A 15,593-nucleotide genomic window follows, 5' to 3' on the forward strand; every position below is an offset into this window, starting at 1 on the left:
CCTTCCTTCCTTCCTTCCTTCCTTCCTTCCTTCCTTCCTTCCTTCCTTTCTTTCTATCTTTCTTTCTATCTATCTTTCTTTTTTCCCTCCCTCCTTCCTTCCTTCCTTTCTTTCAATCAAATCTTTCTTTAATATATTAGGAAAAGCTAGATCACAGCATGAAGCACAAACTTGGTACCCTATTATAATAAATTCAAGGTGAGTCAAAGAGTTAAATAAAAACATATGTAACATTACAAAGCAGAGTAATTTTTTTATCAATAGTGAAGGGGGGGATACAAAATGTAGCTTTAAAAGTTCCCAAACAAGGTCTATTACACTCTCATAATATCGTAAAAAATTCTATAACACATCATAGAAATAACTGTTCATTAACCCACTGAATATAAACATTAATGAAGTTAAAAAATGAAAAGAATATTCAGTAGGAAACCACCTTTCTTAGGAAATTGAATGGCTGTGTATTTCTCACTTTTATTTGTTGTGGCAGTTACCTACCACTACATATATGAATTGTTGCTGTATATGGGAGGACTTCCTTCGAACACCTGAAAAACTAAAATTTATGCAAAAAAGCTTTACAACATCTATCTTCAAATCTCCTTAGAGCTGAGTTGGTTCAAACCACAAAGCAATAGTGAATTCTGATACTGAGAAGGAAACCCCAGGAATAAATGTGAAATTGATAGTTTCAATTAAAACAGAAGTCTGATGTATAGGTATATAGCGGGGTGTGGAGTAGAAACTTATCATAGAGTAGAAGGGGACGTTAGGTTTCTCTCCAATGATACTATACTCTGTCTGGAGTAATCTCCATTGAAAGTCAAAGCTGAAAACATCCATTTGACAATTAGCAGCAAACTGGAATAAAGGGAAAACTGGACTGTACTTAAGAAGACCTTATTTCAAGCAAGAAGCCTCTCCTTTTCCTTCCAGTTGCCACACAATTTCCTCCTCTGCAACATAAAATGATCATTACATGATTCATGAAACTCATTTTAATGCACAGAGTATGCCTCGTTTTCTCAGCTGAATTAAAATTTTTCAATTTTGAAAAATGGGACAGTTTTGGTTTTGTCTTTGTGTCTCCAAGGCCTATAATGCCAAACACGTAGTGTGGCTTAATAAAAGTTAGCTGAGTTGACTGTCTCTAAGAGCTGCTTTTTAACATTCTCTTTAAAGGAATAGGATCTTTCTGAATCAAAGGTGTTTTGTGTGGATAACTGCCTCCTTGCTTATATTTCTTTCATTAGAGTGGCAGGAACCCCAGCTGAGTATTTCAGAAGAGTGGAAGCCTGTTACCCTGGTGTGACATCACACTGTACTTCAAAAAAGTGTGAAGGGATAGAACTGCTAGACTTGATCACTACAACCAATCAAAGAGTACAACTACCCTCTCCTCATTTCACAGGTGAGTAAGCCGAAGTCCAGGGAGGTGGAAGCATTTAACTCAGATTACACAGCCCGTCTTCATTCCTGGACATGCTTAATATTTAAGATCATATGTAAAAGATATATAAAAGGTAGAAAATTAGAAAGGCTCTTTTTTAAAAGCCACATTTTACAGCTGATAAAACTGAACCTTAAAGAAAATAGTGTTTCCTCTATGGTTATACCATTACATAGTTAGCAAGTGACAAATTGGGATCCATGTTTTTGACTCTAAAAGCTATACTTGTTTTCAGTTAAGTGAAGGACCCTAGTTGAAGTGAATTAAAAAATATATATATTCAGGACTTGCTCCTTGGTCTTCCCAACCCAAATTCAGTGAGTACTCCTCACTAGACCACATAGCCAAAAATGACTGAACAAAGATTCTGCCAATGAAAGAAAAACATGGACTGGAAATAGGTTGCAATCCAGGGACTTAACAAAGCTTTCAAAAAGCAAAGGTTCTCTAGTAGGCATTCTCTCCAGAATTGCATTCTATCCCTTCTCTGTGCACTTAGAATGGACTTTAATTATAGAATAATGATAAAACTATCTTGGTAATATCCTACCAGCTTAGGAAAGTGGGAAAAAATGCTGATTCTTGAGTCAGATAACTTTGGTTGCATAATTATGTGTGACTGAGGCAGCCAGGTAGCACAGCGAGTAAGAGCACCGGCTCCAGTGTTGAGAAGACCTGGAGATTGAATCCCGGGCTCAGACACTCAGCACCCACCCAGAAACACCTGGCCGTGTAACCTTGACCAAGTTACTTAACCCCAATTGCTAAAGAAAAAAAAATTATGTGTGACAATGAGCCAGTCTTCTAACATCCTTGAGTGTTACTTTTCTCATCTGTATAATAAGGCAGTTCAACTAGATGTTACCTGTGGTCCCTTATAGATTATGGCCTAGAATTCTTGATGTAAATAAAGTTTATTTCCCTCAGGAAGCCTGAACAGCAATGAAAGCATTTTACTAAGGAAGATAGTGAGAGTTCAGGAAATAGCCATGTTCTCCAGACTGCATCCCAGTAAACACTCTCCTTCCCCCCACTCCTGCAACTTGTCAGTGTCAGTAAAGGAAGAAATCCTTTTTTATTCATTCATTCATTTATTTCATATAAAAACATTATTTACTATGTATGTACTATGTGTGAATCAAGAATAGAAATACCAAGAAAAACAAAAATTCCTTTGTTGCTAAGAAAATTATATTCTTCTAGAGAGACAGATATTTGCTTGATTTTGTATGCATTTTGTGTCATATTTGAAGAAAGATTTGATTATTTTTTTCATCTTTGGGGGCATTTGGCCATAAGACAGGACAGTAATAACTTGAGTTTCAGAGCTATCATTTACTATTTCCTTGGACCTAATTTGGCCTGAAGTTCCACCATTATAAAATATGAGGGTTAAACTAAAGCACTTCAAAGGTTCTTTCTGACTCTCATTCCTAAACTCTGTCAGAGTCAGCTGGCTCTATGTGTGGTCGGTTTCTGCCAGACATTTTTCCTCAGGAGCCCCCTGCATATTGAGTCTATGAGAGTTGGGGTACCATACCTGTGTAAGATCCTTAGGCCCCAATCTTCCAAAGGGCCAAACTGAGACATCACCTTTAGTTACAAAGCACTGGATTTGGAGTTACAAGAGCTGGTCCTTAAACCCAGTTCTCGTACTTTCTGACATCTCAAGGCTCAATTTGCTCAATTTGTAAAATGATTTGGTTGAAATACATGTTCTTTATAGACTCTTTTGGCTTTGTACCCTTTTATCCAATAAATGCACAATAAATCTATTACTCAAGGCACCCTATTACAAGTTAACATAGTCTTAATAGGAGTTCCCGCCTTTATTCCAACAGAAATCTTCCTCCCTAAAACATCTACCCATTGCTTCAATCCAGCAACTCATCAAATAAGAGAACTCCTAGTTCTGACTTGTAGGAAGCTAGGTCTGCTGAAAACCATATGAGCATTTCAAGAGTAGAAGAATTGGTTCTACACTAGAATATTTGCAAACATCTTAAATTTTGGGGGTAATGAATGTATTTGTCAATCCTCTTTTCATCCTAAGCCGCTATCCAGTGGTATATTGATAAATACCTAACAACATATCCAATAAAATAAAACAAATTATTCTCAACAAAGTTTTAAGTACAATCTGCATCATTAATATTTACTCCAAGTAATTTTCCTCTCCTGAGCATCACTTCCTTTTTATGTAAAAGAAAGCAATCTAGTTCACAGTTTCAATAATGTTTCAGTCATTTCTCTCAAAGGTATTATATATGTGAGTCATAGTTATGGCTCTGTTATATTGGCATTAATCCTAACTTCAGATCCACCTAGAAACAATTCTGTAATTTAGTTGAACTATTAAAGAAAATGATTTAATATCATCATTATAATCCACACATGATCAGTTTTCAGTTTTAGGCGAAAGTAACAAAGACCTGAAATGTGAGCTTTAATAAAACTAAGAAGTAAAACAATAACATTTAATAATAACTAAAAATAGTAACAATAGCAATAACAGTAATAGTGAAAAATACATTTGAAATCTTCTTGGGGTTGATAAGAATATAAAATAAAACAACAGAGAACTGAGAGGAGATTCTTTTTTTTTTTTTGAGGGGTGAAGGTAGGGCGATTAGGATTAAGTGACTTGCCCAAGGTGACACAGCTAGTTTTTGTGTTAAGTGCCTGAGGCCAGATTTGAACTCAGGTCCTCCAGACTCCAGGTCCAGTGCTCTATTCACTGTGGCACCTAGCCGCTCCAGAGATTTCTTTTTTCATGGAAAGGATGGAAAAATCTGAATAAAATTATAGTACAATTGGATGCGCAATAAAATTAACACAGTACATAATCTGCTTGATCTTACATCAGGAAGAAATTAACTCAAATAAAGGCTCTGTTAGGTACTAATTGTTTGAACCTAGGCAAGTCATTTGACTTTTTATCTGCCTCACTTTCTTGATTTGTAAAATAACACCTCTTTCCTAGTTTTCAGGGGATGAAAAAATGAGATATTTACAAATTATTTACCAAAACTTCATGTGTTCTGTGAATGTTTATTATTATGGTTTTTATTGTTTCTATTACTAATCATTATTATTATTTTTGATTTCATAAATTGTTGAAAGGTAAGATTCAAAGATTAATAATTCCATGTCAACTTGAGAAGAATTATCTAGTGAAGTGCCTTTGGAATCTGTGCCTTACCCCCATTTAACTCATGTTTGCATAAATAAATGTGGGGAAAATGTATAAATGGTCTGCTTATTAAAATGCATACATAAACCTGCATGACAGAAAGTTGGGAGGCATGTGTACCACCCTGAATGAGAGTAAAGGATTGTGAGGCTTTCAATGTGCTACAGCATAGATCTAAATCAAATAAAATCAATAAATCAATGTGCATTTGTAAATTCCTTCCTAGACAAAAAGTACAGTGCTAAATGTGTGGGGAGGGATACAATGACACCCCAACAACAACAACAATGACAAGAACAAAACTGTGCCTTACTTCTTGTGTCTTACATTTTGTTGGGGGCAAATGTGAATATTTTTAAAGGTACATGATAAATAATTACAATATACTGTAGGAAAAAAGAAGGAACATGTATCAGGAAAGATTTCATGTGGGAGATTCCTTCCACCTCCATTTTGAAGAAAATTGTTGAAAGGTAGAATGAAGTATGTGCTAGATATTTACAATAATAAATTTATAACCTTTACCCTAAAATGACGTAGGGGAAAAGTTCATAAAAATCCTACTCCATCACTCAGAATTTTCTAACTTCACATGAAAGGGAAAAATTCCTTCAGGGTAATTTGAAAAGCACCATCCCTTCTTATATCAGTCTCCTACCTTGGAGGAAAGTAAGTAATATCATTCTCAGACCTGAACTATCTAATATTCTGGAGGGATTTTATTCTGAACCCAAACTTCTAGGTCTCTTATTAACCAACCTAAATTCATTTTTCTGGGATGAACAGTCACCCTCTTTGATCATTTATTCCCCCTCACAGTGATTCTTCAACTTTCACTGTTAGTTTCCTTATCTCCCCACCCCTCTCCCACCTATCCAAATAACCTAGTCCAAAGAAACCTATTCCCTACAAAGCACTTTCTGAAATGTCTTTTTTAAAGTTAACTATTTAGTTTCATTTTAAATGTTTCTTTTGAGCATTCCATCTCTCTCTGATCTCTTTTCTTTGAGGTTTGCCCAAATTCTATGTATCATCCAATAAAAATTCTGGGAGCTATTGCCATCATTGATGTTGTTGTTCCGCATGGCACCACAGAGGGGTGGTAATATAAGGTTGGGAGGGGGTGCTATGCAAACACTTATAGCCACCCCAAATTGGAAAAGTCTGTCTTGCAAGGTATTAACTTCTCATCCCCTGGACATTATCAAGCAAAAGCTGACTTGTCAGATATGTCAAAGTGGATAGTTTTGCTCAGGTTTAGATCAGATGCAATTCAGTAGTAGACTGGAGACCCCAATTAACATCAATAACTCTTCCCAAGCTATTTAACCTATATGAATACCCATTAAAATACCAGCACCCTGAAAGTAGAGAATTTGGGGGAGGGTATAATTTTGGGTTGTTTTCATTTTATACGCTCAATGGGTACCATAGTAAAGAATGAGCACTTAATATATTTTTTTAAATACCCTTTATTTTTTTTTTTTCAGGACAGACTTTCTGATTCTTTTCTCCAGCATGAACCATGGTGACCAGTGAGGGAAATCACAGTTCTCTAGCAACATTTGTCCTCTTGGGTTTCTCAGATTATCCAGACCTTCAAGTGCCCCTTTTCTTGGTGTTCCTGACTGTATATTCCATAACTGTGGTGGGAAATCTCGGAATGATTGCTATTATTCGAATCAATCCCAAACTCCACACCCCTATGTACTTTTTCCTAAGCCATTTGTCCTTTGTGGATTTCTGTTATTCCTCCATCATTGCTCCCAAAATGTTAGTTGATTTACTCATAGAGGACAGAAACATCTCCTTCTCTGGGTGTTTGGCACAATTTTTTTTCTTCTGTACCTTTGTAGTGACTGAGTCATTCCTGCTGGCAGTAATGGCCTATGATCGCTTTGTGGCTATTTGTAATCCTTTGCTGTATACAGTTGCCATGTCCCAGAAGCTTTGTGCCCTTTTGGTAGTTGGATCGTATACATGGGGTACAGTCTGCTCCCTTCTACTCACATGTTCTGCTGTCCAATTATCATTTCATGGTTCAAACATGATTAATCACTTTTTCTGTGAGTTCTCGTCACTTCTTACTCTCTCTTATTCTGATACACATTTGAACCAGATGATGCTTTTCATCTCTGCCACTTTTAATGAAGTGAGCACACTTTTGATTATCCTGGCCTCTTATGTATTCATTTTTGTCACGGTTCTGAAGATGAATTCATCCAGTGGGCGTCGTAAAGCTTTCTCCACATGTGCCTCTCACCTGATGGCTATCACTATCTTTCATGGGACCATCCTCTTTCTCTACTGTGTTCCTAACTCCAAGAACTCTCGAAACACAGTCAAAGTAGCTTCGGTGTTTTATACAGTGGTGATCCCCATGCTCAATCCCCTAATCTATAGCCTGAGGAACAAAGATGTAAAAGAAACAGTCATAAAATTAATGGAAATTAAAATTTCACCTCCCTGACCATGTCTCCAAATAATTAAAATTTTCTAATGCCAAACATAAAGACCAATAGCTCACACCAATTGGATAATGAACCTAGATGAAAAAAGGTCACATAATCAATTTAGAGATATATGGAATAGATAGCTTATTAGATCAATATAGAAGAAAACTCCATGATAAAACAGTGAATTACAATGATGAAATGATAAATTGATCATTTTGATTTGATAAAATTAATACATTTTTCACAAAATATTAAACTAATATTGCAAAGGAAAGATTTTCTAAAAAATAATTGCAACACATTTCATTCATTCAGTCTCATTTCTAATAAAAATTCACAAAATATAAAGCTCTTCCCCAATTAATAAATGGAAAGTTATATAAACAGATAGTTCCCAAGGGAAGACACCCAGTTTATCTATAAATATGAGCAAATAATTTCTAACAACTCTGAAATAAAAATATGCACATTAAAGAAAATCTAATAACTTCACATCTATCATATTATTAAATATTACCAAAAAAAATATTGAAGAGACCATTGACAAATACACTGCAGGTGGACCTGTGGGTGTGGACAAATATTAAGGAAGGAAACTTGGAATTATACCTAAAAAGGTGAAAAACAGCATGTCCCCTTTGACTCAGCTATTCTACTGCTTGGCATACACCTAAAAGGATCAAGGAAAGAGGAAAGTCTCTGTACCAAAAAGTGGAAACTAAATATCAAATAAAATAAATAAAAAATGGTGAAATGAATTCTTATATATTAATGTAATGAAATAAATGGTGTGGTAAGAAATGAGGAAATACACATTTTCAAAAAGACTTAGAAAATCTCATATGAGCTAATGCATATTTCAAGAGGACTAGAATCATTATAATTAAAATGAAAACTGTTGAAGTATTTTGAGGACTAAAATAATCAGGGAAAATCCAGTTATTAAATAGCAATAGAATTGAAAATACCAATGACATAGATTGTTGTAAGAACTATGATAAATATAATGACTGTCTGTGATAATTGTAATGAATATCTGATTTTTCAGAGGATCAATGATGAAACCTTCCATCAGTCTCCTGACATAGTGATGAAAGATTTAGGGTGCAAAATGAAAAGTATATATTATTTTTTTGCGAACAACAAATGAGGAAATTTGGTATGCTAGACATTGAATTTTTGTGACAAGGAATCTTTCCTTTCCCTCTTTTTTTCAAAGATATGCAGGATGTAAAGGAGAGAAATAAAATGGCATTATGTTCATTAAAAAATATTAAAACTGGAAAAATACAGGGATCCTGCAAATATAGAATGTTACACATACTTTGAGATGATATCACTATATTATTAGTTTTGCTTTAAAAATGTTTTCTTAAGTGAGACAGATCAAAGAAAAAGGATAATAATGAAATGTTTTCAATATAAAAACATAATATCCATATTTTTGAAACAGAGAAAAATGTAGGAGGAGCCAAGACAGAGGCATAGAAGCAGGAAAACTCCCTGCACTCCCCCCATAAACACCTCAAATAACTATAAAAATGATTATAAACAAACTTCAGAGCTACAGAACCCCCAAAGTGACAGAAAGAAATCAACCTCTTGCTGAAGAGAGCCAAGCAATAAGGATCCATTGCAGCACCCTGGGGGCAAAGCCCAGCCCCACCTGAACCACTGGTTTTAGCCTCAGGGCAGCTGGACCAGCCATGGCTGGAGGCACTTTGGGAGAGTGGATCACCAGGAGCTGTGCCAGTTTCCATAATTATCAAACCATAAATGCCAAAGACAAAGTGAGAGATCAGTGGACTTTGTAAACAGGGGGTCTGGGAGTGCAGTTCAGCCTCTGCCCCACCCCTCCCCTGTAGGGAGAAGTGGCTGAGGTGTACCAGCCATGCAGCCACCACCATGTGGCTGCTTCAGAGCTCCTGGCCTGCAGATTGTAAGGGGAACAAGCAAACATTCTGAGAGCTAATCATTCTTGCTTTAATCTGCTTGGATCTGGGATTTGGGACAAATCTCTCCTCTCTGGAAGCAGAGTTCTACTGTGGCAAGAAGCTCAACCTAATTGAGTGTCAACTTGAACAAGCAAAGGAAGAAAAGCAAGCCCAGAAATCCTACTTTGGATTCCTTTTTTTTTTGGAGACAAAAAGGATCAAAACATGGAACAGGAGGAAGAAAATGAAATCAGTATTCCTTTACCAAAAGCTTCCAAGAAAAATATGAATTGGTTACAGATCATAGAGGAGAAAGATAGTTGAAAACCAAATAAGAGAAGTCGAGAAAAAATGGGAAGAGAAAGGAAAATGATGCAAGAAAATCATGAAAATGGAGTCAACAACATGACTGAAGAAAATAACACCTTAAAAATAGACTAACTCAAATGGCAAAAGAGGCCCAAAAAGCCAATGAGGAGAAGAATGTCTTAAAAACCCAAATTTGCCTGAGGAAAAAGAATCTTCAAAGCTCACTGAAGAGAATAATTCCTTCAGAATTAGATCAGAGCAAATGGAAGCTAGTGACTTTATGAGAAATCAAGATACTATTTAACTGATACAAACAAATGAAAAAATAGAAGGCAATGTGAAATATCTCATTGAACAAACCACTGACCTGGAAAATAGATCCAGGAGAGATAATTTAAAAATTAGTGGACTACCTAAAAGCCATGATCAAAAAAAGAACCTAGAAATCTTCCTTCAAGAAATTCTCAAGAAAAATGTCCCTGATGTTTTAGAACCAAAGGGCAAAATAGAGGTTGAAAGAATCTACCCATCGCCTCTTGAAAAAGGTCCCACAAAGAAAACTTTTAGGATTATTATAGCCAGGTTCTGGAGTTCCCAGATCAAGGAGAAAATATAACAAGCAGCCAGGAAGAAACAATTTTAAAATTGTGAAAACACAATCAGGATAACACAGGACCGAGAAGCTTCTACACTGAGGGATAGAAGGGCTTGGGATATGATAATCTGGAGGCAAAAGGAGTGAGGATTAAAACCAAGAATCACCTACCCAGAAAAACTGAATATCACATTTCAGGGGAAAATATGGTCATTCAATGAAATAGAGGACTTTCAAGCATTCTTGATGAAAATAAAGAGTTAAATAGAAAATTTGACATTCAGATACAAGAAGCCAGAGAAGCATGAGACAGTAAACAGGGAAAAGTAAACATAAGAAAATGATCAAAGTCAAAATATTTACATTCCTATATGGAAACACAATAATTTTAACTTATGAAACTTTTGTCAGTATGAGAATTGTTGAAGGAAATATAAATGTGTATATATATGCACATGTATACATATGTGTGTATACATATTTACACATGTCTATATAGGAGGGTATATTGATTTATGAATACATATATGAGTGTATGTATATATGTCTACAGGTATACATAGACAGAGTGGACAGTACCAGTTGAATAGGAAGGGATGATACTTAAAAGGTAAAATTGAGAGGTGAGAGAGGAATATAATGAGAGGAGATGGGGAGAGACAGAATGGGGTAAATTATCCCATATAGAAAAGGCAAGTGAAAACTGTTACAATGGAGGGGAAGAACAGGTAGGCAAAAGGAAATGAATCAACCTTACTCTCATTGAATTTGGCTTAGGAAGGGAATGGCATATACATTAAATAGGATATGTCACCCTACAGGAGATTAGGGGGGAAGGGGATGATAGGGAGTAAGATGGAGGGGAGGGCAGATTGGGGTGGAGGGAAGTTGGAAGAACACACTTTTGAAAAATGACAAGGTCAAAGTAGAGAATAGAACAAGTCAGGGGTGGGATAGGATGGAAGGAAATATAGTCAATCTTTTACAATATATCCACTATGGAAATGTTTTGTGTAGCTATACATGTAGAACTTATATTGAATTTCTTATCTTCCCAGTAAGGGTGGGTGATAAGGGATGAAGGAAAAGAATATAGAATTCAAAGTTTTAAAATCAAATGTTTATCTCTGTCTCTATCTCTCTCTCTCATATATATATATATATATATATATATATATATATATATATATATATATAAATTATTATTATTTTCTTACAAGCAACTGGGAAATAAGATATAAAGGCACTGTGGTATAGAGATCCCTCTTGTCTACTCACAGAGGGATGGGGGAAGATATAGGAGACAGCAGTTAGGGGAAAGGGGTATACAGTGGGTTCACTGTTTTGAGGTGGTGGGTAGGGGAAATATGGGGAAAAAATTTGTAACTCAAGATCTTGTAGAAATGAATGATGTAAACTAAAAATAAATATAAAATTTAAATTAAAAACATGTAATTAGGGGGAAAATATATTTTATGTATAAAAAAAGAGAGAAATGCATGTTCTGAATGAACATGGACATTGATTTTTCTTTTTTTTTTTTTTTAAAGCAATTGGGTTAAGTAACTTTCTCAAGGTTACATGGCCAGTTATTTCTGGGTGTGGTGCTAAGTATCCGAGCCTGGATTCAATCCTCAGGTCATCCCAACACTGGGGCCAGTGCTCTTAACTCGCTGAGCCACCTGGCCTCCCGTAAGCAATTGGGGTTAAGTAACTTGCTCAAGGTTACATGGCCAGGTGTTCCTGGGTGGGTGTTAAGTGTCTGATCCCAGAGTCGATCCCCAGGTCATCCCGACACTGGGGCCGGTGCTTTTATTCACTGTGCTACCTGGCCGCCCCTGGACATTGATTTTTCAATGAGCTTTATACCTACAGTATATTTTAGAAATAATTATTTGGTACTTGGAATATTTAAAAAAAAACAAAATAAATGATAGATAGATGTCCTACAAGGTACATATTGTTAACTATGAGTCATAACATTATAGTGTACATGAGCTTCACTGGTCTACCTGGAAATATTTTTCATTTGTGTTGAGAGAAATCAGTTGAAAGAATAACCTACATCTGGACTAAGCTAAATGGCAGAGCTCCTCCTTTAGTATCACATACCAGCAGCACACATGGGGAACACACAGTGCTATATTGTATTTGTATGTTTGCGTGTTTTGGTATGTGTGGGGGTCATATTTGTCTCAGAATGCCTCCTTCTTAGTATCTTCAGACCTTATGAAAATTGAGTAGGATGCTCTAGATATAAATCCTCATATTGGGGTTTTACTGCAGCTGTTTTCATGGGTAGATAAAGATATGATCTTATTTTAATAATTGTTTTTGAAAAAGAAATCTGAAACTCTGAGATAGACAATAGTGACCTATTTGCCTGACATTATTATGGGAAAATAATAGATGTTCAGGAAAGCTAATTTTTTTTAAATGAATAAATAAAATAGACATTTTCTCTTGGGAAATTGTATTGTGTTATCCACTAAATCTTTATTTAATAGAAATATTTGGAAAGGATTTTGTAAACAAACCCAAAAAGAGAAAATGATTTAATAATACTTTATTGATTTTGCTTCATTAGAACAATTAAATATTTTCAGTTACTATATTGATTATATAGAGGTACCGAAATAAAAATCTTAAACTTCTAAATAGATGTTGTTATTCTGAATATTGATCACAATGAGTTCTGATTGTATATTTTAATAGTTGCGTTTGTAAAATTATGGTTTAGGATATGCAATATGAGTCCCCTCAGTCAGTCTGTAATATGACTGCCTTACAGTAAAATAAATTAAGGAAACAAATGCTTGCCTCAGTCATTTTGCTGACCTCAATAAAAATGCTCATTCTTCTTTGTTTCCATCTTATATGATTTTTAAAATGAAAATTCAATTGATTATTTCACTATCAGTGACCATTTAGTGTGCTGATTGATCCACTGTACTCTACATTGATTAGACAAAATTGTAACTGTATCATTCATTGACAAACTGGAAACTGCCAAAAAGAATATAGCAAAGAAAAATGTTGAAGGACTTACATTCAGGCCATAAAAGAATAATTTGAAGAACAATGGAATGTTTTACTTAGAGAAATGAAGTGATGTCACAACAAAAAAATAATTTTTATCTAAATAAAGACCCAAAGTATAATGCATTTAGATTGGTATGTACTTGAGTCCAGGGACTTTTTTTCTTTCTTCTTATCCCAGTGCCTGGTATATCATATGCACTAATAAATTTTTTGTTGATTTGAGTTACCATTGTCCTCTACAACTAGATCCACAGAATATGGGAATTTTGCAAGTTATCTGTTCTTGCTCTCCCAACAATATAACAACCAGGAAGAGATCCTGTCCAACACCAAATCTTGTAGGAGTGAATACACATTATTTCCAGATTTCTCTCAGGGTCTAAGAAGTCATGATGGTGTAATGGGAATGTAAATTTTTAAGACCTTCCCTGCCCCCAGGCTAAAGTGCACCTGGAGCCTGGTTTTTCAGTAGATACTTTTTGATTGGCCAGTGGGTCTGGAAGGTGGTTACATTATCTGAGACAGGAGAAGGCTATATAAGCCCTGAAATGTAGCTTTGTTTTGGGGCTCACTTTGAGAAGTGTTTTGTGATTTGATCAGATGAGACTCTGGGAAGCCGTTGTTGAGAGCCCCCCGGCTTTGAAAAACCCAGATGTTGATGAAACCCAGATGTTGATTTGGTATGGATGTAATGGTTGGACAGTTTGGAAATCTGTCTACTTGATCTGTTTCTCTGTCTTGATAATTCTGTCTGTATATTCTGAAGTTCAGGGTGCTGACTTTTTCCCTCTGAACTAGGTAAACGATACATATTTGACTGATTAAAGTAAGCTTGTTAACCCATTTTGAGTTGCTTTCCTTTATCAAAGAAGATCTAAGAACCTGTGTTGGCAGACACCCTGGGGATACTGGGGTGCTTGTTGATATAGATGGGTAAAGAAGTAAGTAAAGAATATTCTAACCTACTGCATCTATCTGACTGAAGGACATATATATCATCAAATCCAAAAACTCATGAGTATACCATAGTATAAGAATCTTGTCTTCTAACCTACTGTTCTTTTATCATCTCCACCACAATCTCCCTCCATATACACATGCACTACTAACTACCACGTTCTCTTTTTGTATAAAAACAATGAACTAGGCAATGCTATCATTACTACTGGAAAGGCCACGGAAATCCTACCATTTATGGCCTCTTTCGCAATCTCTATGAATGCTTGGACCAAAATTCCCTTTTCTGATCATCACTCCCCTACAAAGATGCAAGATGCTTGAAGGCAATGATGTTCCAAAATTTGCCACAGATTTTTTTTAATCCCATAGCCTCACAACTCATTTATTTTTTTTTAACTATGAGGGTGGAGGTTGAGGGCAATTCAGAATTATAACACTGCACACATGCTCCAGTTTCAAAACAATCCAAATTCTGATATGTATTTTGTCACTAGTCAAAGTCTAAGAAAATCACCTTTAGAGCTTTTTTCAGTAAGATTTGAGGAGCAAAATGGACCTTTTTATTGACCTTTGTATAGGTTTTCAAAAAATCTTAGTCAAATTCTGAATTAAAGAATCTTAACACTGCAGTAAGATTTTTTTATTCATTACTTGTTGGGGTCCCGGTCCCAACACCAGCCTTATCTTACCTTATACAAGGTCTTCGGATGTCGCTGGCTTCTTGTCTCCAAGAAGAACTGACCCCAACAGAACACCCAGGACATGGAAAGTATGATGCGAAGCTGTTTATTCTGTTACATCTTAACAGCACCACAAGCAAGCACAGGAACAGGCACAGGAACTAAATCACTTCCAGGCAGAACTGGAACTAAGCAGGAACTAAACAGGAACTAAGTGAACTCCCTCACTTCCTCTCTCTCCCCAATTTATAAGCCTTGCTGGGGCACGCCTTGCGGGGCCAATCATGTTCTTTCCCAAGTACGTTGTATAAGACCAAGGAGCAACGTCCTTTCCAGAAGTCCTATATGCACTGCCATGCAGAGTATCACTCTCCCGTCACTGCGCCCGAAACTCCCTTGTCCCTGGTTGGTTAACCCCCAGGCAAAGCTGTCCCAACAACGTCCCTCAGAAAGCCATGTGCACTTTCTGGCTGCCCCCTTGTCACCTGTCATGTGGGAGCCAATTGTGCAGTCTCCCGAGTGCAGGGCAAAGAAGTATGTGTTAAGAGGAGTCCGTGTTTGTGGGGCATGCTCAGTGCCATGTCGGCCTTTCCCAACCCAGCAGAGTCGGCCCCCACAGCCCTGTGTTCAATGCCATGTCGGCCTTTATGGCCCAGCAGAGTCAGCCTCCATATCTCCAAGCCCCTGCCCCTCAGAAGTCACGTGCACTCCCTCTGATATCTTGGACTGCTGCAGTGTCTCTCACACTCGTGGACCTAACAATTACTGTCCCAATATTCCACAGGGAAAAATTTGGCTAATCCTAATCTTTATACACTCTTAAACACATTCCATGCATGGTGGCAGAAATGGAACCTATCACTACTGATGGTTGAAAGCAAGTGAGAAGTATACTATTTGGTAGATTTATTAGTAGCCTAAGTATTGGTAATGTTGGTAACAATACAAGTACTAAAAGTAGCAACAACAGTGAC

At 36.3% G+C, this 15,593-nt stretch overlaps 1 protein-coding gene across 1 annotated transcript; it reads left to right on the forward strand.

Moving 5' to 3' along the window:
- The first annotated feature begins 6,145 nt into the window (after nt 1–6,145).
- LOC138163538 (olfactory receptor 5D18-like) lies at nt 6,146–14,871 on the forward strand. Its single transcript, XM_069090990.1, has 2 exons — nt 6,146–7,098; nt 14,848–14,871. Exons 1-2 carry the CDS (start codon nt 6,169–6,171, stop codon nt 14,869–14,871), a joined length of 954 nt encoding a protein of 317 aa, XP_068947091.1. The 5' UTR covers nt 6,146–6,168.
- The last annotated feature ends 722 nt before the right edge of the window (nt 14,872–15,593 follow it).

The sequence above is a fragment of the Petaurus breviceps genome, unplaced genomic scaffold (assembly GCF_028583685.1).
Source record: "Petaurus breviceps papuanus isolate PSGF00001 unplaced genomic scaffold, PetGlider_PUasm1.0 188, whole genome shotgun sequence".
NCBI lineage: Eukaryota > Metazoa > Chordata > Mammalia > Diprotodontia > Petauridae > Petaurus > Petaurus breviceps.

What these genes read in the sequence shown, in the direction of transcription:
- LOC138163538 (XM_069090990.1), top strand. Translation starts at nt 6,169, where the DNA reads ATGGTGACCAGTGAGGGAAATCACAGTTCTCTAGCAACATTTGTCCTC. An exon ending in TAAAATTAATGGAAATTAAA is followed by an intron (nt 7,099 to 14,847) that starts ATTTCACCTCCC and finishes GAACTCCCTCAC; the next exon opens with TTCCTCTCTCTCCCCAATTT.